Consider the following 22313-nt stretch of genomic DNA (forward strand, 5'->3'; position numbering starts at 1 on the left):
AGAATTTAAGAGATTTAAAAAAAGAGTTGACGAGATTAAAAATTAAGAGATTAAGAAATAATTAAGAGATTAAGAGTTGCCTCCAACAATTAATGCATTAACAGATTATATACAAACTGATGAATGTTGTAAGCATATCGGCGCTATTTTGGAGGGAGCAAAAGTACAACTTTAGCAATATGCCGCCTTGTGTCTGAACACAGCTTCAGTGTCAACTGACAAATCAACAGGTAGTTTCGTCAGAAGGCTCAATTCAAACCACACACACACAGCTGTGAAGTGACCATGTTGTCACTGGATGAATTGACGCATAAATGAACAAACAGGGTTAGAAAAGGGGGGTTAAGTCTGGCCACAGCTGTGGTCTGGTTGGGGCTACACATGCATGGCGGCGAGGCCATTCAGGTGACGACGTACTCTTTAAGGAACTCTGTGAGGGTGAGGTGTTGGAGCGACGCGCTGCTCTCCTCCTCTGCCGACTGGGCCCGCTTACGGAAACCCAGAACCCTGTACGGATACAACACACCTTAGACCCGGCTGCTGAGGTTGGGTCCACCGCAGGACTAAAGATGTTTCTATTCCCCCCCTTATATCAGGTGGGTCTGTAAACCTATACATAAGCGAAACATATGTGGATCTACAAAGCTATATGTGTAAATGACTTTTCTTTCTTTTCTTCTTTTTTTGATCCCCCCCCCCCTTTTCTCCCCAGTTGTACTTGGCCAATTACCCCACTCTTCCGAGTCATCCCGGTCGCTTCTCCACCGAGCGCTACCACATGTCCTCCAATACATGTGGAGTCGCCAGCCGCTTCTTTTCACCTGACAGTGAGGAGTTTCACCAGGGGGACATAGCACATGGGAGGATCACGCTATTCCCCCCAGTTCCCCCTACCCCCCGAACAGGCTCCCCGACCAACCAGAGGAGGCGCTAGTGCAGCGACCAGGACACATACCCACACCTGGCTTCCCACCCGCAGACATGGCCAATTGTGTCTGTAGAGATGCCCGACCAAGCCGGAGGTAACACGGGGATTCGAACCGCTGATCCTCGTGTTGGTAGGCAACGGAATAGACCGCTACGCTACCCGAACACCAAGAAGTTTTTTTTTTTTTTTAGGGAGGTGTGTTTGACACAAGCGAACAGTGGTGAAAGTGACAGGTCTACATGATGGTGACCTGAACATTGTTTCTAGATGCTGTTCTGTAATGTTAGCAAATGTTAACATCTAGAAAATGTACACTGTATCCCTTGGACCATAGTCTCATTTGGTTAAATCTGACAACCACGTCATATGATGATATCGTCAAGGAGTTACGGTAGCTGATTCGGGCTGAACTGGTTTTCTCGGCACTGGGTTTTAGGATTATTGTGCTCTTATTTCATAACCCAACGTTCTAATCTGACAAACAGGTTCTCTACGGTGAACTAATATGACACTTCCTCTGTTAGCAATGCATGTTTTATAGCAAATGAAGAGTATTAGAGCATGATAAATCAATGAGTCAGTTAGATGAGCAAAATGATGGTTTAAATATGAACTGTCAGACTGTGTAATCAAACCAAAGAATATTTACCAAGTTAATTGTGATTTATTGTACAGTAAGATTGTAAGATAAATGTTAACATCCTTCTAATTGGTGAGGTCCTTTGGATATCTACTTGCAGTTCAATATCAAAGATAATGGTTAGTCTAGTAAAGCCCCAAGCCTGTCTGTTTACGCTGGGTTATTTTGAGGTTGCAATCAGAGTGCTCTGGCCCTCGGGCCTTGTAACAGGAAGTATGTCACATCCTGTCCTGCCAGACCCCAACCACAGGTTTAATACTGGAGACTACACACACACACACACGCACGCATGCAAGCACGCACACACGCATGCACGCACCCACACACCCTAGCCAACCGCTAACCACTGGTCAACACTGAAAAAGAGAGGATGTCTGTTCAGCCCTGCAGAGTTTCAGTGACTATTTCCAAAGCTGGTGAATTGATACAGCAGCTTTACCTCTTTTCCCTCGGAGTCTCTGTCAGACTGAACGCTCTCTCCTCTGCAACGTAGAGCAAAAAACTGGGTCAGGAACATGCAATTAATATTTAATTTCACTTGCAGGCAGGTCGTGCATTCTCAGTCAACCAGTAAACAGGTTTCAAACCCGATCAGAATAAAACCAGAATGATTCTGTGGAGAAGAGAAATTAAACAGCAGAATCCCTAAAAAGACCTCGGTCCAGCAACCCCCTGCAGGGAGAGAGAGAGAGAGAGGAAACACAGGAAAGAGGCTCGAAAAACCAGATGAGAGTGAAGATGGAAAGTGAAAATCAGACCGACAGCCAGAAAAAGAAAAAAGAAAAGAAGAAAAAGAAACCCAAACAGAAACCAAACGATAAGAAATACTCCATCAAAAAGTGCACACGAGCTCAGAGCGTTTCTCCAAAGCCCCATAAGACACATTTAAGATCAGAGATTCAAGCCTGGATATCATGTAAATATGCATTTTGCACCAAAAATAATTAACTTACATTTGTAATGTCTGACATGAAGCTTTGGAGAAACAGAATACTCCACAGCTTCCAGCACAACAGAAGCAGCAAAATGGAAGAAGTCCTGTATTGAATCAGTATATCTGGCTTCATGAGAACAGCATTCCCCAGAAACTCGACTTTATAGACAAAGGGCTGCACAATTATGGAACAACAGACACATCTGATTGTATAGCCAGAGATTGTGACTATTGTTCTGGTTCCAGCATCCCCATGACCCTGAGAGCAGGATAAGCAGTTTAGATAATGGAATGGAATGGATGATTCAAGGAAAACCATGTTTTTCTACCCCTCAAGTTCACGTTGTGACTGTTTTCAATGATAGCAAGCACTTCAATTAAAATTACTTGTTTCTATGTTGATGACACACCAGTATTCTATGAATATCAATTTTGGAAACATTCATATTTTTTTAATCCCCCCGCCCCAATTGTATCCGGCCAATTACCCAATTCTTCCAAGCCGTGTCGGTCTCTGCTCCACCCCCTCTGCTGATCCAGGGAGGGCTGCAGACTACCATATGCCTCCTCCGATACATGTGGAGTTGCCAGACGCTTCTTTTCAGCTGACAGTGAGGAGATTCACCAGGGGGACGTAGCGCATGGGAGGACCACACTATCCCCCCACCCCGAACAGGTGCCCCAACTGACCAGAGGAGGCGCTAGTGCAGCGACCAGGACACATACCCACATCTGGCTTGCCACCCGCAGACACGGCCAGCTGTCTGTAGGGATGCCCAACCAAGCTGGAGGTAACACGGGGATTCGAACTGCCGATCCCCGTGTTGGTGGGCAACGGAATAGATCGCTATGCCACCCGGACACCCAGAAACATTCATACTTAAAGGTATAGCACATCAATTGTGCAGCCCTGGATCTAAAATCGCCCGTGTCCCACTTGATGAGTGTTTGCTGGCTGCTCTTCTTGTACTTACTAACTTGGTTGAGACGAGAGAGGGATTTAGAAAGAGAAAGAGCCTGAAGTAGAGAACGACCGCTGCTGCTGTACACACCATCTACACGGGACAAAGCATGACCTTAATAACTTGAGGACACGCTGAACACATGCATGTGTACTATACATACATACATGAGTGGCGGTGCACCAAGGCAGAGTCAACACAACGCACACATACTTTTACATTACCTAAAGAAAAGTGGTGTTTTCAACCCTATTTTCCATCGTTTGGAGTCACACCAAGCAACGGGTGACAGAACCTCTCAGTTGATTCAGCACCGAGTGAGCTAGCGTTAGCCAACTGCTGCTCACAAAGCTGCAAATTTAATCCTTCACCAAATAACCTCAACTAAAGGTTGACGTCTCTTTTGGCTCTGACGGACACTGTTTGTTATGAGAGGAGTCTAAAGAGCACTGGCCACGATATCAATCATTGAATTAAATAGATATTAATCCATTTCTAAGCCGGAGCAGAAGTCTCACTCTGTAATCCTGTGTGAGGAGTGAGTTGTTGCAGAAGGACAACAGTTTAAGTGTGAGGGAGTTGGAGAGGAGGGCAAAAAAGAAAATGTAAAAACATTCTATGTCTGCTCTGACTGACAATACTGGGACTATCTTCATTATGGAAGGTGTTTTCAAACACTTCTCTTTATATTGTGAGTTTGCTAGTGTCGAAAAGAGACCATTTAGTAGACATTATCTAGTGAGGGATTACATTGGTCCTTTGTCCACAGCAGTCAGCTAACACGAGCCTGCTCAATACCGAATCAGCTTAAAAGATTCTGTTACCAATCACCCAGTTTGACTCCGAACGACAGGAAAATAAGGCTACGGGTTAAGAAATACCAGTGGAGTGATTTACGACACCTGTCCGACCTTTCCTCAGTTAGACCTGCGGTACATGTGTCTGTTCAGCGGGCCCCTGTGGACACAGAGGTCAAAGGGCAGTAGGGTCAAAGGTGACTCACCCTCGGTCAGGTCGTAGATGGCCGTATCTCGGTTTAGCTGGGGGCGCGACGGCTTTGCCTTGGGCGAGGAGTAGGAGTAGGAGCGCAGACGAACCTCGGCTTCCTCTGGCTTCTGAATATGAGCAGAGTGAAGCGACTAAATGGCACGAAGAGAAAGAAGACCCACGTCCAGTGACCGACAGCAGAAAGGCCACTGCTTCTATCTGACCAAACACCACTTTTACAGGACAGGCACAAGTTCTCCCTTCCAAAAGGCAATCAAAATCAAGTCAACGTAATCCTTATGTGGGTCAATGTGAAGCCCTTAGATGGACTGTGGACTAGCTGTGGGCTCCAGACACAGCATGTGTTTGATTGTCAAACGGTTACACACGTTAACCAGGACCTTGACCTAGATGCTGAGGTACAAATCAATTTTTCAAAGCTGAAATCTGTGATAGTTCACCGATCTGTCCCTCCCCCGGCAGTGAGAACTACAAACAAGGTGTAGCAGCCATTGTGGCTGGTGTGCCGTCACTCAGCAGTAAACAGTTCCCACCATTGTAAAAATGGATCCTGTGACCAAAGCTAACACAGACAGTCTAATGTAGTACACACTACATCCCACTATATGGGAACACTGTTGTACAGTCATATTGGTTGTCACGGACACATCGGCATTGCATTTCAATAGGAACGTATTTACTGCTGCACTAGTGTTCTTCCTACCCGGTCAAAACATTTCAGCAGCGGTATACAGAGAGTGGAGAGTGTCTCCAACCATGGTAAAGATGACTGGTAGCATTATGGAGCCTGACTCCATGCTAGACGGATAAAATAACCATTTAATGAAGGAAAATCCTGGATTTCAGCTCAGTCTTTGCCTCTGTAAACACCTTTGTATTTGCTTTAAGCATTGATAGAAACGGGTCATTACTTTGCAGGATTACGGGTCATAAAGACGGTAGAATAATTTTTTGCAATTTTGGGTTTCAGTAGTGGAACTTCGAAATGAGCATGTTCATCAGCAAGTCTAGTGGGGGACGAGCTCAGACATCATACCTTGGTGGACTTGTGTGTGCTGTCAGAGTGTGTGCGATTGAAGTCCGGCGATGTATCAAAAGAATCCCTCTCTTCTCCCGAGCTGGATCGGAGGATGGGTTTTGGCCTCGGAGACGAAGAAGGGTGGAAATGGCCAAGTATATCCTCTTCACCGCTATCACACTCAAGATTAGGACTATTCACACACACACACACACACACACACACACACACACACACACACACACACACACACAAAGACAGACACAAAAACACGCAAATTTTGACAAATAAAAAGGCAAGCCAGGGCCCCCACTCCTTTTTTATTACTATTATTATTATTATTACTATTATTATCACTTATTATTTACTACAATTCAAGGATGATTTCTTTGACTTTTTTTCTGGGACATACTTGACAAATGTTGCTCCTGAAAGGTCATAATATTAATTATTAACTATCAGTGGAAGACAAACTGGAACCCATACTGACTGACCAACGGACAGAATTACAAACGGACAGGCATGCACACATTTGTCCTTTGATCACTGAGTTTCTCCGACATATCTCAGTTTGTAATGTTCCATATCTAACCAAGTTGGGTGAGAAGCCAGATGTGAGTACGTGTCCTGGTGGCTGCACTAGCGCCTCCTCTAGTCAGTCGGGGCGCCTGTTTGAGGGTGGGCGGGGAATAGCGTGATCCTCCCACGTGCTACGTCCCCCTGGTGAAACTCCTCACTGTCAGGTGAAAAGAAGGGGCTGGTGACTCCACATGTATCAGAGGAAGCAAGTGGTAGTCTGCAGCCCTCCCCGGATCAACAGAGGGGGTGGAGCAGCGACCAAGATAGCTCGGAAGAGTGGGGTAATTGGCAGGATACAATTGAGGAGAAAAAGGGGGGAAAAACATATGCTATTAGCTAATATTTATGCTAAAAATATTCAGTCTCGGCAGGAGAAAATACACTTTTATCGCCTAACTTTATAATTTTCCTTTACCTCAATAAAATTTCCAGGACTTTTGATTAATTCTACTATTTTCCAGGTGTTTTCCATGACTGGAAAGTTAGTCTATGTATAGATTTCCAGGATGTGTTGCAACCTTGTTTGCCATGTCAAACAAGGTTTTGATACACCCCCCCCTTTTTCTCCCCAATTGTATCCGGCCAATTACCACACTCTTCTGAGCCGTCCCGGTCGCTGCTCCACCACCTCTGCCGATTTGGGGAGGGCTGCAGACTACCACATGCCTTCTCCGATACATGTGGAGTTACCAGCCGCTTCTTTTCACCTGACAGTGAGGAGTTTCACCAGGGGGACATAGCACGTGGGAGGATCACGCTATTCCCCCTCCCCCTGAACAGGCGCCCCGACCGACCAGAGGAGGCACTAGTGCAGCGACCAGGACACATACCCACATCTGGCTTCCCACCCACAGACATGGCCAATTGTGTCTATAGGGACGCCCGACCAAGCCGAAGGTAACACGGGGCTTTGAACCGGCGATCCCCGTGTTGGTAGGCAACGGAATAGACCGCTATGCTACCCGGACGCCCCCATTTGATTAATTCTACTATTTTCCAGGTGTTTTCCATGACTGCAAAGTTAGTGTATAGATTTCCAGGATGTGTTGCAACCTTGTCGTGTCAATAACACATAATTGATTCATTGTTGATGGACATACTCAGAAAAAAAAGTAAAAAAAATTCTTGTATACGGTAATAGTGCATATGTGGTTGTACAGGCAAACGCGCGCACACGCACATACGCACACACACACACACACAGAGTGTAAGTTTCGGTGCATACTCTGGACCTAGCTAGCCTGGCTAGTCTGGCTAGCCTAGCGACAGCACGGTTCCTTTAGGGGTGAGGTTGAATGTCCTACAGCAGCAGCAGCAGGAAGCAGTGAATGCTCTGAAAGGAATGTACCATCAAAACACACAATCGAGTATATTAGAAAAACAGGTCGATTGTTTTCGGTCTTCCTGGTGACTTCAGTGTAGTCACAGCCAGCTCTGAAGTGGGCTGTGGCGTGAAGTCTGCAGCGTGCTGCCAGACGGACCAGGCCTGGTTATGTCAGCCCTGAAATGTTTTTAATTCTTTGAAAGAACCGAACTGCAAATCACTAACAAAACATCTGTACTGTGCCAGCGGTTAAATGTGCAGTTGCGTTACTTTCATTTCGGAACCAGATCAAACTGGCTGCAATGCATCCTGTCAGCCGTTTTATTTGGTTTGGACCGATCCTGACAGCGCACCAGAGAGCCAAATTCAAAAAGCCACACTTGAACACCATTCAGTTCATGTGTTTTAGTTTACGTTGCAGCCCAATCACATCTGTCTATTTTTAGATGGAGTGCGAGTCTGTGTGATGTGCACTACATCTATACTGCACACTTGGTGTGTCTTGTTTTGCACTGCTGCCGCCGTCTTTACTTTGATATTGAGTTGTAAATGATCTGCCTGCGTTGTGCCATCTTTAATGTTGTGTATCATCGTGTACTGCTCTCATGGTATGGTGTTACAGTCCTGTGTTCCATGTTTTCATATTTCATCGTTTTAACAACAAATCATACCGCAAAACGGTTGATCTGAACAAGTCAGACTTAACACATCTTCAAATCACACAGAATCGTCTTATCATCTTGTTCCAAGGATCATTCCCTCATGCAGAACGGACTACACTTCTTACCACGACCTGAGAAGATCTACCTCGTTGTCTAATTTGGTTATTTCATCTTAAAAGGAGCATTTTTAGAAGTAAAATGAGACGGTTTATGTGGAGTACTGCTTTAAGTTTTGTCTAACAACTGCATGGTTAAACTAAACTAGTCCTGCTTCAGACTACACAGAATACGTTAAAACCAATGCAACTGAACCTGCAATGCAAACAATTGATTTGATCTTGGTTCAAGAACTCTTAGTTGACATGTCTTATTGCACAGACAGATTATTTGCTTGTTTTGGAGATTTTCTTACCTGAATATGCTAAATGTTAATTCTGTCTCAGTTCTGAAAGTGCATTTTTAGCAGTGCAAAAATACTTCCTGTATGTTCTGCAAACTTGCAATAAATAAAGAGCTCTGAGTCGAAGCGTCTGTCAAAAGAGGTTGTCTCTTACCTCAGACATCGGCTGGCCTCCGCCAGGCTGGCCGTTCGGTGACTATGGCCAGGGGAGACGGGCCGGCACGGCTGCGTCTGACGCCTCAGTCCTCCCTCCAACAAACGGAAAGCAGAGGCCAATGGGGAGGAAGGAACAGAGGGGGAGGAGGAGGAGGCAACGGGAGAGGTAGGGGAGATGTGAGGGGATGGATCTCTTTGATGACCGGACCCCTGTACTCCTCTTTCTGCCTCCCAGTTCGGCGACGACGACGTGTGTCTGTTCAGGAAGCAGTTCACCAAGTCGGGGGGAGACCCAGCAAACGAGTCCCAGCATGGACTGCCCGTTTGGGCCACGGGGCTCGCGCCTTCCTCCCCTCGGTGGCGGTATCTTATATCCACATCTTCAACCTGGAAAAAGACCAAAGAAACTCCAAACTGTTGATCAGCATGTTTCTAGTCCCTAACTCCAGGTAACACACCATTCGCTGCTGACACAAACCCCGCCATCTGCTCTGACATTTACTTGGTATTGCCCGTGTGGCTTCATCCGAGGTAGGAGTTCACAGAAACACTGTTGACCGAGATTTAAGTAACATGTTCTCTATCACCTTTAACCTGCTCACACAAATCAATCTTTGGATTAAAGTTTTTAAGTTTTTCTGATGTGTCAGCTTGCGTTGGTTAGGTAAAAACATTCATACGACAAGCTAACTCTGCTCTGTAGAACATTATATATCCTCCATCGTGCCTTTGGAGGGCGGGAATGACACAAGGCGGACTTCTCCACACCTCTTCTCAGTCTATGTGATAATAGACGTGATTTACAAGCTCATTGTCAGATTTCTATTCAAGTCGTCAGCGGTCACGCACAACGTAAAATTCACACTCACACACACACACACACACACACACACACACACACATTTAACTTTGTTAACACAGACCCGGGTTAAAAAGAAACCGGAATTACCCTTTAATATGACTACGTGTTATGTTATGTCCTGATGTACATAAAGACAAGTGGATGGCCGCTGCTGAGACAGAGGACAATGCTGCATCTGTCAGTGTTTACATCTCAACTCACCTGGTCCACCAGCATGGCGTTGGCATACACTTGGTCCTTGCCGTGTATCATGGCCGACAGTCTGGCAGCTGCTGCCAGTGTAGAGGATGGGGGCTGGCTCTCCCTTATCGACTGGCTTTTCACTGCAGGGAGGGAGGGAGGGAGGGAGGGAGGGAGAGAGACAGACACAGAGAGAGACAGAGAGAGAGACAGGGGGGGGGGGAGAAAGAGAGATCAGGCTAAGTGACCATTGACTGGCAATCAAAGAAGATATAAAAAAACAGAGTATGTGGTCACCACACGACAGGTGAGACAGGTCGAGAAGGAGACGCACCTCCTTCATAACACGTGAAAAATATAAAAGTGAAAAAATACAAGGCAGACATTTTATTCCTCTACACAGAGAAAACTCCAAATTAAAAGTCCTCCTAGGAAAACTCTGGAGAACCTCACTGCCTGCCGACACGTGTCAGCGTGCCAAAACCTGAGGGCCAGTGAATGAGCAACACACACACACGTGTAAGAAAAACAGTGTTACCTGAACGTGATATGTGATGTAATATTACTATTCCATCACCATTATTATGTTACCACACTGCTGCGTTCCATCAGTGTTTATTTGTTTCCATCGTTCATACACTGTTTACACTTATGTTAAATGTGCAGTGGCAGTACAAATACACAAATGTACTGTTTCTGTCATGCCCACATCGTGAGCTGTATTAGAGATACACACGCACACACACACACACACACACACACACACACACACACACACATACAGAGAGGGACACACACACACACACACACAAAGGGAGAGAGGGGGAGAGAGAGAGAGAGAGCGAGGGGGAAGGAGAGAGAGAGTTTTTCAATATCCCACTCGGTTTTCATGGTAACATCGAGTACCCGTTCTCAAACACAGGAAGTGACATCGACATCCTGGCACGTTTCATGTCATTGTTCAGGACCGGGATCAGAAGTCTAACACCCCGGCTCACGTCTCCCTGCCTGTGTGTGTGTCTGTGTAGTTGTGTGTCAATTGTGTGTGGCGTGCGTGTGTGTAATGTGAGTAATGTGAGTGATGTTGAGACAACATATGCAGACACGCTAAGGTTTTACCCCACCCATCCATCCACACATGCTGGTGGACGGAAAGATCTGGCGGCGAGCACACAGCGGCTTTCAGAGGACCGCGTGTTCCCACAGTGGAGCCTCTGTGGCCGTCTGACAGAGGAAAACACCAACAGCTCCCTCTGGACTGCACAACACCGCTTCTCAGAAAAGAAGGTTTTCAGAGACGAGTTCGTAAAAGGAGACACACACACACACACACACACACACACACACACACACACATCAGGAGGCCGGCCTGCCGGAGAAATCCATCACCACCATGATCGACTTGAGGAGAGGTTTCTGTTTGGACGTAGTCAAGTATCATGTCAGAACGAGGGGCATTACGTCTCAAAGAAATACTGTGACAGACTGTTTCTGACTTCATTCTGATTAAAGACATGAATCAAGTTGTGTACTTTACTCTGCTTACTGCACCCACATTCTCTTTAGCAAGGCACTGGAACCTGAAATTGAGTTTCTCGCTCTTACCCTCTTACATGCATTATTTTTACTTCATCGTTATTTTTTTTGGGGGGGGGGGTCCCTCCCGGGGGGTCCCTCCCCCCCTTTCTCCCCAATTGTATCCGGCCAATTACCCCACTCTTCCGAGCTGTCCCGGTCTCTGCTCCACCTCCTCTGCTGATCCAGGGAGGGCTGCAGACTACCACATGCCCCCTCCCATACATGTGGAGTCGCCAGCCGCTTCTTTTCACCTGACAGTGAGGAGTTTCACCAGGGGGACGTAGCGCGTGGGAGGATCACGCTATTCCCCCCAGTCCCCCCCCCCCTCCCGAACAGGCGCCCCGACCGAACAGAGGAGGTGCTAGTATAGCGACCAGGACACATACCCACATCCGGCTTCCCACCCGCAGACACAGGGAACTGTGCCGGTAGTGACGCCCGACCAAGCCAGAGGTAACATGGGGATTTGAACCGCCGATCCGTGTTGGTAGGCAACGGAATAGACCGCCATGCTACCTGAACGCCTCCTTGAACGGCTTTTAATGTTCAGTCTTTACTGTTGATGCTAAAGTATCTTTAAAATAACCTTCTGGCATCTTTGCATCAGCTGCACTTCATGTATGAAAGGCAGTATAGAAACACCCATCCACCCATCATCCAACCCACTTATCCAACCAAGGGCTGTGGGATGCTGGAGCCTACCCCAGCAGTCACTGGATTGCAGGCGGGGAAACACCCTGGACTGGCCGCCAGGCCATCACAGCCCCCCCCCCCCCACACACACACACACACACACACATACTCACACCTAGGGACAATTTAGTACAGCTGAGTTACCTGACCTACATGTCTTTGGACTGCGGGAGGAAACCCACACAGACACAAGAAGAACATGCAAACTCCAAACAGGTGATGACCCGGGACGACCTCTAAGATTGGACTACCCCAGGGTTTAAACGCCGGACCTTCTCACTGTGAGGTGACTGCGTTAACCACTGCGCCACCTAAAATATATGGATATAATAATTATATATATAATAATTATATATATAATTTAGAAGAAGTGAGCCCGAACCAAAGGAGAAGGGCTCACCACTCTCATCCAGGGAGGGTGCCTGGTTTAAATTGGGGTACGGCTCCATCATAGTGTTCTTCTTGTTCTTGTTGGACACTTTTCGGTTTCGAGTTTTTGGATGCCATACTTCTTCGTTGTGAGGGGCTGGTTGACATTGTGCAGATTCCTGAGGTTGGACCGTCTGTCAACAGACGGTCCAACCAACAGCACAGAAACAAAGTTTACTATTATTAGGCTTATTATTAACCGCTCTGGTGGAGTTCATATCTGGTCAATGGTGGCAGACTTGTCCCACTTACGGCCGTGTTTAAGGCCATGTGTATGAAACAAGGCATGTTCAGACAAACCCCGGAGGACGCTGGAAGAAACTTGGAATAACTGGGACGCGAGTTTTCTGGAAAAGCAGACGAGGTTTTAACCACATCAGCATCCAGCAGTAACTGAGCAGTCCTCATCGAGGTAACAGTCGGAAGCAGCCTCATGACGTTCCTAATGACAGTCTCACCTTACAGAGGCACGCACACACACACACATACACACCACACACACACACACACACACACACACACACACACACCGATGCCAAGAGCCAAGAAACCATGTCTTATGGCGTTGCTTTTCTCGACCTAAACCACCCCAGTGTCCATAAAAGGCAAGCCTCGACAGTTTTCTTGAAAAACAGATCCACTGGTTTTATCCTCTGTTCCCAAGCCGCCGGCCCCGAAGCCGAGGGGGAGCGGGAGTCCAAGTCCTGCGGTGGCGAATAAATCAGACAGACAATTGGCTGTGCTTCCTGTGGGCGGTATGGCCCATAAATCTGAGAGGCGAATGGGGGAGTCGAACGTACGCTGACGAGTACAGCAGATGATTTCTGTTCCACCCACATCAAACATAACAGGGTCGACCCGAAGTCCACGTCGGGGACGCCACTCTGGTCCTCCACATCCATCCCGAGTCTCTGAAGACCCGAATTATCCCTGGAGCACGCACCGCAGCTCACGGATGAACCTAAACATACTGCCAATTACTGCTGTAGTCTGAAGTTAGCGGAACATGGCAACGTTGCAGAGCCACCGAGGCCTCCCATTGTTAAAACACCGCTAGGGACTCATTACTGCACGAGAGAACTTTACTTAGACTTGAACACGCACCAGTTACTGCACCGCTCCATGCTGCTGTTGTTGGCATGTATGTTTGTAAGTAAATATGTGTTTATGTATGTATGTAACTTATATCTATCTATCCAGCTATGTATATATATATATATCCTTCTTCTTTCGGCTTGTTTCTTGTTTCTCACCGGTCGCCACAGCGGATTGTACAGTTTCCAGCGGTACCCTGTGAGGGCACAGTACCAATGGCGGCCATTGTTAAGCCGGGCCTCAACCGATCCGGTACGGTCTTGTCAATACACATAATGATTTGGCAAAATTTTACATCGGATGCCCTTACTGACACCACCACTAACCCTATGGACGGGGGCACAGGTAAAGTGCTGGATGCCATCCCAGTATTCATGAACTTCCACCCATGCATGTCAGCACGTGTGTGTGTATGTGTGTGTGGTGGGTGTGTGTGTGTGTGTGTGTGTGTGTGTGTATATATATATATATATATATATATATATATATATATATATATATATCCATCCATTATCTGAACTGCTTATCCTGCTATCAGGGTCACGGGGATGCTGAAGCCTATCCCACCAGTCATTGGATGGCAGGCAAGGAGACACCCTGGACAGGCCGCCAAGAAGCATGCTCGCAAAGCTATCCATGCCGCCCCCCCAGCACCGCTTTTACATGCCCGGTCTGCAACTGCAACTGTGCATCCAGGATCGGACTATTCAGCCACCAAAGAACTCACAAATAGGAGAAGAGGGTCATCATCGGATATGATGCACAACCAGCAAGCAAGCATTGTTATTATATATTATATATATATAAAATCCAGTGATCAAGTAAATTCTTTATGAGACAGTACAAGCCTGTTTAATGCCATAAGCAATCATCAGCTGTCTTTCCCGTGTAGTTTTATTGACAGCTGATGATTGCTTATGGCACGAAACAGGTTTGTACTGTCTCATAAAGAATTTACTTGACTCACTGGATTATTTTGCTCCTTATTTGTTGAGCACTTTACCTACTGTTGAGTCTTTCTTTTAATAAAGTTATATGTATTACATATATATAGCTGCAATGTATTAAACTTTTTTCCTGTATCTGTGTTGATATTATATATATAATATATAATATACACACACACACACACACACACACACACACACACATATATATATATATATATATATATATATATATCAGGAACACTTTATTTGTCATTTCACTTCATGCACTTGCATAAATGAAATGAAACGAAATGCCGTTTCCCCCAGCCCACAGCAGTACCACACAAAGACAAAAACACATCCAAAAACTACAACAAAACACATCCAAACTAACACATACACTAAACAAAAAAATCACTGTCCAAGGGAACAAACACCAGCCATTATGACTGTCAGAACTGCCGGTCTGCATGGGTTAGCAGTTAGCTTAGCCTGCCCTGCTTCCACGTCCTGTCAGACCACCCTTGGTGTTTCCTCCCTGGGCGCAGCTCTAGGAAAGGGGCCGTGGTCCCCGAGCCCACCGAAAAAAGCAGATCAAACTCTCCCAACCAATCCAGTGCAGGCTCTCCCAGCCAGACACCCTCGACACACCTCCCCGCACTCCTCACGACGACATCAAAAACACCAAAGTCAACGCCAGGTGAGACAGCCACCAGACCGCCCTCAGTGTTATCAGAACTGCTGGTCTGTATGGGCTAGCAGTTAGCTTAGCCTGCCCAGCTCTCCCAGCGATCAAACAAAAACAAAACTTAGACGCTGATATGGACAAAGATACTGCATGGATGGCACTGGGTGAGGCTGCCACGATTTTATTTTTTTTTGTTAGTATAGGGCCCCATAAAAATTTTTTTTTAAAAAGTTGATGCACTAGTTAAATAAAAAGGGAGGGGTGTAGCCTATAGTCTACAGTATAATAAGGGATTACTTTCTGTTGTAGTAACACGTTGCATTTGCTATTAGGCACAGATTGTTCTGTTCTGTTATGTTGCATGGCATCGAGTAAAGAACCAGAAAACTTAGACCCCTTCTCCAGTGTTTTGCAGGCAGCCTCACCCAGTGCCGGAAGATGGCAGCGCGAAATCACATTTGCGTCGGCCTCACCCAGTAACCGTCCATGCAGTGTCTTTGTCCACATCAATATGTTATGTATGTATGTATGTATGTATGTATGTATGTATGTATGTATGTATACATGTATACATGTATACATGTATACATGTATACATGTACATACGTATGTACGTATGCGTGTACATATGTATGTATGAATGCGTGTGTATGTACGTATGTTTACGTATGTACGTATGTATGCATGTATGTGTGTATGTACGTATGCACATTTGTAGGTACGTACACTACCGTTCAAAAGTTTGGGATCACCCAAACAATTTCGTGTTTTCCATGAAAAGTCACACTTATTCACCACCATATGTTGTGAAATGAATAGAAAATAGAGTCGAGACATTGACAAGGTTAGAAATAATGATTTGTATTTGAAATAAGATTTTTTTTACATCAAACTTTGCTTTCGTCAAAGAATCCTCCATTTGCAGCAATTACAGCATTGCAGACCTTTGGCATTCTAGCTGTTAATTTGTTGAGGTAATCTGGAGAAATTGCACCCCACGCTTCCAGAAGCAGCCGGTGTGTACTACTCCCTTCAGAGGACAGCACAAACAGGCTCTAACAGGTACTATTTAATGAAGATGCCAGTTGGGGACCTGTGAGGCGTCTGTTTCTCAAACTAGAGACTCTAATGTACTTATCTTCTTGCTCAGTTGTGCAACGCGGCCTCCCACTTCTTTTTCTACTCTGGTTAGAGCCTGTTTGTGCTGTCCTCTGAAGGGAGTAGTACACACCGGTGTAGGAACTCTTCAATTTCTTAGCAATTTCTCGCATGGAATAGCCTTCATTTCTAAGAACAAGAATAGACTGTCGAGTTTCAGATGAAAGTTCTCTTTTTCTGGCCATTTTGAGCGTTTAATTGACCCCACAAATGTGATGCTCCAGAAACTCAATCTGCTCAAAGAAGTGCCCATCCAACCAATCCAACTTGTGGGAGCTGCTTCTGGAAGCGTGGGGTGCAATTTCTCCAGATTACCTCAACAAATTAACAGCTAGAATGCCAAAGGTCTGCAATGCTGTAATTGCTGCAAATGGAGGATTCTTTGACGAAAGCAAAGTTTGATGTAAAAAAAATCTTATTTCAAATACAAATCATTATTTCTAACCTTGTCAATGTCTTGACTCTATTTTCTATTCATTTCACAACATATGGTGGTGAATAAGTGTGACTTTTCATGGAAAACACAAAATTGTTTGGGTGATCCCAAACTTTTGAACGGTAGTGTATGTACGTATGTACGTATGTGTGTGTGTGTGTGTGTATGTATGTATGTATGTATGTATGTATGTATGTATGTATGTATGTATGTATGTATGTATGTATGTATGTATGTATGTATGTATGTATGTATGTACGTGTGTTTATGTATGTATGCACTCTCAATGTTTGCATCCAACCTGACAGGTCTCTCCTATCAGGTGACATGGAGGGGATCTGTGTCGGAGCCTCGCAGACTGACTACAGGCGTTCCACAAGGTTCGGTTCTGGGTCCTCTCCTGTTCTCCCTGTACACGACATCCCTGGGTTCTGTTATTCACTTGCATGACTTCTCTTACCATTGTTATGCCGATGACACCCAGCTGATCTTGTCCTTCCCTCCCTCTGACACACAAGTAGAGACACGCATTGCTGCATGCTTGACTGGCATCTCGGGAGTGGAAGGCGACACACCACTTGAAGCTCAATCTGGACAAGACAGAGCTGATGTTCCTCTTGGGGAAAGGTTGCCGGCACCGAGACCTGGCCATCACCATTGAGAACATCGTGGTGACGCCAACTTGGACAGCGAGGAATCTGGGTGTGATCCTGGACGACCAACTGTCGTTTGCTGAAAACGTTGCATCGGTTGCTCGCTCCTGCAGATTTCTCCTCTATAACATCAGGAGGATTCGCCCATTCCTTACTGACGAGACGGCACAGGTGCTCATCCAGGCTCTGGTCATCTCCCAGCCCTTGCTGGCGCCCCGGTGTCAGCCATCAGACCTCTGGAGCTTGTTCAGAAAGCTGCAGCTCGTCTGGTGTTCAACCGCCCTAAGTTCTCCCACACAACTCCCCTTCTCATGTCCCTACACTGGCTCCCAGTAGCTGCTCGCATCCAGTTTGAGACTCTGGTGCTAGCCTACAGGGCAATGAAAGGAACAGCTCCTTCCCGTCTCCAGGTCATGGTCAAGCCCTACACCCCCCCCCCCGACCATTTTGCTCTGCTGCCTTGGGACACCTGGTTGCCCCGTCGCTCAGAGGCCCTTGCTGCCGATCGACCCGGTCATGACTCTTTTCTGTCCTGGCCCCACAGTGGTGGAATGAACTCCCCACTGATGTCAGGACAGCGGAGTCGCTGCCCATCTTTCGGCCCAGGTTGAAAACTCACCTCTTCAAGAACTACTACCCTGGTACTTGTTCTTAGCACTTATTGTATTCACTCATTTAAAAAAAAAACTCTCTTTCTTGCGCTTTTACTTTAGCACTGGTTTTGCTCTTAGATGCTTGTTTATATGCACTTATGACCTCTGATGACTAGTAGTTCTCCTGATTTCCTTTGTTAAATGCACTTACTGTAAGTCACTTTGGATAAAAGCGTTGGCTAAATGACTGTAATGTAATGTAAAGTAATGTGTGTATGTACATATGTACGTACATACGTATGTATGTATATATGTATGTATGTATGTATGTATGTATGTATGTGTGTGTGTATGTATGCATGTATGTATGTATGTATGTGTGTGTGTATGTATGTATGTAAATGTATATATGTAAAGTAAATTGTAGGTTCTGACAACGAAAGACAAAATCCTCATATGTTTAAAATACTCAACTAATAAATCCTGATTCTGATGATCCAGATCCATAATATCTGTGCAGCACACACCAAAGAACTGGTCCAGAATGTTTTCTGGTGTGAATTAGATCCAACAAGGACCAGGACCTGGAGTTGGGTCAAGCCGCCGTTTGAAATTGTATTTCGTTCCAGACGAAACAACCACAGGAACTTGACAGACAGCCCTAAATGGTTCAAGTTCTGGACCATGTCCAAACCCACAGCTGGCCTACGAGCACCCGATCATTCACACACCTCCGACCTCTAAACAGTGACTCAGTGAACATTACTGTCAGGCAGCGAGATCTGTGTTTAACATTAGTTAAACTGGGATAATAACAGAAGGGCAGGCAGTTCATATTACTGACAAGTCAGGGCAGACCAGAAATTCATCTATCGGCCGGAGGAGTTGTCTTATCACAGCTACCAAACGGTCGTCTGGGGGGTTCTCAGTACTTTCTTTTTTTTTTGAGAGGGAATAATGGAGAGCAGTTTGCAGGGTTGTTTGCACAGGATTTGGCTTTGAAAATGTAGACTCCATGTGATATTCAGCACACGTCCCCCGAGTGAGGGCCAAGACTTTACAGTAGCACTGCCTGGGAGGTTGCAGGAGACAGGGAGGGGGCGAGAGAGAGGGGAGAGAGAGAGAGAGAGGAGAGAGCAAGAGCAGAGAGAGTGAGCGAGAGAGGAGAGCGAGAGAGTGAGAGACAGAGAGAGGAGAGAGAGAGGAAAGCGAGCGAGAGCGACAGAGAAAGAGGAGAGAGAGGAAAGTGAGAGAGAGGAGCAAGAGAGAGAGAGAGGAGAGATGAACGAGAGAGGAGAGCAAGAGAGGTCTTTCGAATTTTAAAACAGCTCTTTAACAAGAAACACATTGTAACAATGACACATCTTTTTACTCCTTCACATGAACATGTCCAAAAACATGGTTCATGTTCCAACACGGAACCCCAGACTGAGTCCATGAGAGAATCTGAACACGTTATCCATAACTTCACCTTGTACCATGTGCTGCTGCAACACTGCACATAACCAGTCATGCCAATACAGCCTCTCTCAACTGAAGTGAACTGAGAGAGAGCAAGAGGGACAGGAGAGAGAGAGGAGAGAGGAGAGCGAGAGAGGGCACAGTGAGAGAGACAGAGAGGAGAGGGAGACAAAGAGAGAGACAGAGAGAGAGAGGAGAGCGAGAGAGACAGCAGAGACAGTGAGCGAGAGAAGACAGAGCGAGAACAGAGAGAGCAGAGAGAGTGAGCGAGAGAGAGGAGACGGGGAGAGCGAGTAAGCGAGAGAGAGGAGAGGAAAGCGAGAGAGCGAGAGAGACAAGAGAGGAGAGTGAGAGAGAGAGAGAGCAACAGAGAAAGAGAGAGAGGCGAGCGAGAGAGAGGAGAGAGCTCCAAAGAGACTCAGACAAAGACAGCAGTCAGTGCCAGTTTTCCAGACCAGCACAGTTAAACACAGAGTATGACCCTCTGGCCCACACACACACCCCAGGGAGGGAGAGGGAGAGAGAGAGAGAGAGAGAGAGAGAGAGAGAGAGGGAGAGGGAGAGAGAGAGAGAGAGAGAGAGGGAGAGAGACTTTTTTTTGACTTTTAACAATACTTTAATAAAAATCACAAGAAAATTACAACACAAAGACCAACATGGCCAGTAACATCACATTCACAGAATCTGATGTTATGACCATGTTGGTCTTGTGTTGTAATTTTCTTGTGATTTGAGAGAGAGATAAAGAGAGAGAGGGAGAGGGAGAGAGAGAGAGAGAGAGAGAGGGTGGGCGAGGCTGTGACAAGGAGTCTTTCTCAAGGTTTTCCTCCACTTTGGGAGCTGCTGGCATGTTTGCGCTGGGAAAAACAAAGCGCTTCAGAGAGACCAGAGCACCACAACACCGATAACCACCACACAACTTAACCCAACGTGAGTTAAAAAAGAAGAAGTTTATTTGTTCACGCGGCCACTTCTCTCGTGGCATGATGGTGGCGTTCTATTATTATGATGATTCATAACTTTGTCACCATTTATCATCATTTTGCGGAGCGGGAACAGCCTGACGACGGGGTAAAACAACAGTCTGCAGCTCTAAAATAAACGTGGCCGGGGGTCTTGTTACCCCAGAAGAAAGGCAGAGGTGATTATTTGACATAAACGTTCTGTGAGAGCATTTAAATCGTTATAACAATCGTCCACCAAAATCCACAAACCCCACACTGAGTTATGACACCTGCAGCCGACACGCCGGTCCAAAGATCACACCGCCTGCCCCCCCGCCGTTTATACTCAAGCATGTCATCCTGCCTCCACGGAGGTCTGGGAAGAGGTAAATCTAGATTGTGAGCTGATCCGGCCTCGGGGCGGAGAAATAAACCGTGGCCGAGCACACCTGAAATCACCGCCCCCCCTTTCCCTCAATTGTACTTGGCCAATTACCCCACTCCTGGTCGCTGCTCCACCCCCTCTGCTGATCCAGGGAGGGCTGCAGACTACCACATGCCTCCTCCGATACATGTGGAGTCACCAGCCACTTCTTTTCACCTGACAGTGAGGAGTTTCACCAGGGGGACGTAGCACATGGGGGCATCACGCTATTCCCCGCAGTCCCCCAGTCCCCCCGCCCGAACAGGTGCCCCGACCGACCAGAGGAGGCGCTAGTGCAGTGACCAGGACACATACCCACATCCGGCTCCCCACCCACAGACACGACACCCGGCCAAGCCAGCGGTAACACGGGGATTTGAACTGGCGATCCCCGTGTTGATAGGCAACGGAATAGACCGCCACGCCACCAGGACCCCCCCCCCGAAATGACATTTTAACCTCACAGGTGCACGCTGACACCCGAGGCAGCTCATATCAGTTGTTGGATAGGACCCGAAAAGTGGATGTTTTGAAATTTACACACACACACACACACACACACACACACACACGGACTAATCTGAACAAGAAAATAAAAGAATAGGTTTGGTTAAAATAAAGTGTGTATCCGGTGATAAAAGGGTATGGTTGGTTAGGGTAAAGTGTGTATCCGGTGATAAAAGGGTATGTTTGGTTAAGGTAAAGTAGGTATCTGGTGATAAAAGGGTATGGTTGGTTAGGGTAAAGTAGGTATCCGGTGATAAAAGGGTATGTTTGGTTAGGGTAAAGTGTGTATCCGGTGATAAAAGGGTATGTTTGGTTAGGGTAAAGTGTGTATCCGGTGATAAAAGGGTATGGTTGGTTAGGGTAAAGTGGGTATCCGGTGATAAAAGGGTATGTTTGGTTAGGGTAAAGTGTGTATCCGGTGATAAAAGGGAATGGTTGGTTAGGGTAAAGTGTGTATCTGGTGATAAAAGGGTATGGTTGGTTAGGGTAAAGTGGGTATCCGGTGATAAAAGGGTATGTTTGGTTAAGGTAAAGTGTGTATCCGGTGATAAAAGGGTATGTATGGTTAGGGTAAAGTGTGTATCCGGTGATAAAAGGGTATGTTTGGTTAGGGTAAAGTGTGTATCCGGTGATAAAAGGGTATGTTTGGTTAAGGTAAAGTGTGTATCCGGTGATAAAAGGGTATGTTTGGTTAAGGTAAAGTGTGTATCCGGTGATAAAAGGGTATGTTTGGCTAGGGTAAAGTGTGTATCCGGTGATAAAAGGGTATGGTTGGTTAGGGTAAAGTAGGTATCCGGTGATAAAAGGGTATGTTTGGTTAAGGTAAAGTGTGTATCCGGTGATAAAAGGGTATGTTTGGTTAGGGTAAAGTGTGTATCCGGTGATAAAAGGGTATGTTTGGCTAGGGTAAAGTGTGTATCCGGTGATAAAAGGGTATGTTTGGTTAGGGTAAAGTGTGTATCCAGTGATAAAAGGGTATGGTTGGTTAGGGTAAAGTGTGTATCCGGTGATAAAAGGGTATGTTTGGTTAGGGTAAAGTGTGTATCCGGTGATAAAAGGGTATGTTTGGTTA

At 46.2% G+C, this 22313-nt stretch overlaps 1 protein-coding gene across 6 annotated transcripts in view; it reads right to left on the reverse strand.

Annotated features, from left to right (window-relative positions):
* The window catches only part of arhgef28a (Rho guanine nucleotide exchange factor (GEF) 28a), a 61841-nt gene that overhangs the window by 33737 nt on the left and 5791 nt on the right, over positions 1-22313 (reverse strand). For 2 of the 6 annotated variants that reach the window (XM_056296839.1, XM_056296831.1), the window contains exons 2-8: positions 9675-9796; positions 8610-8998; positions 5509-5683; positions 4468-4579; positions 3477-3557; positions 2008-2050; positions 418-507 (exon numbers count right to left, since the gene is read on the reverse strand). In XM_056296839.1, the coding sequence (XP_056152814.1) occupies positions 418-507; positions 2008-2050; positions 3477-3557; positions 4468-4579; positions 5509-5683; positions 8610-8998; positions 9675-9796 (1012 nt within the window). Of the gene's footprint in view, positions 1-417; positions 508-2007; positions 2051-3476; positions 3558-4467; positions 4580-5508; positions 5684-8609; positions 8999-9674; positions 9797-22313 lie in introns of those variants that run through there. The other 4 variants (XM_056296846.1, XM_056296855.1, XM_056296863.1 and 1 more) reach the window with 4 other exon arrangements.

The sequence above is a fragment of the Lampris incognitus genome, chromosome 1 (genome assembly GCF_029633865.1).
Source record: "Lampris incognitus isolate fLamInc1 chromosome 1, fLamInc1.hap2, whole genome shotgun sequence".
Lineage (NCBI taxonomy): Eukaryota > Metazoa > Chordata > Actinopteri > Lampriformes > Lampridae > Lampris > Lampris incognitus.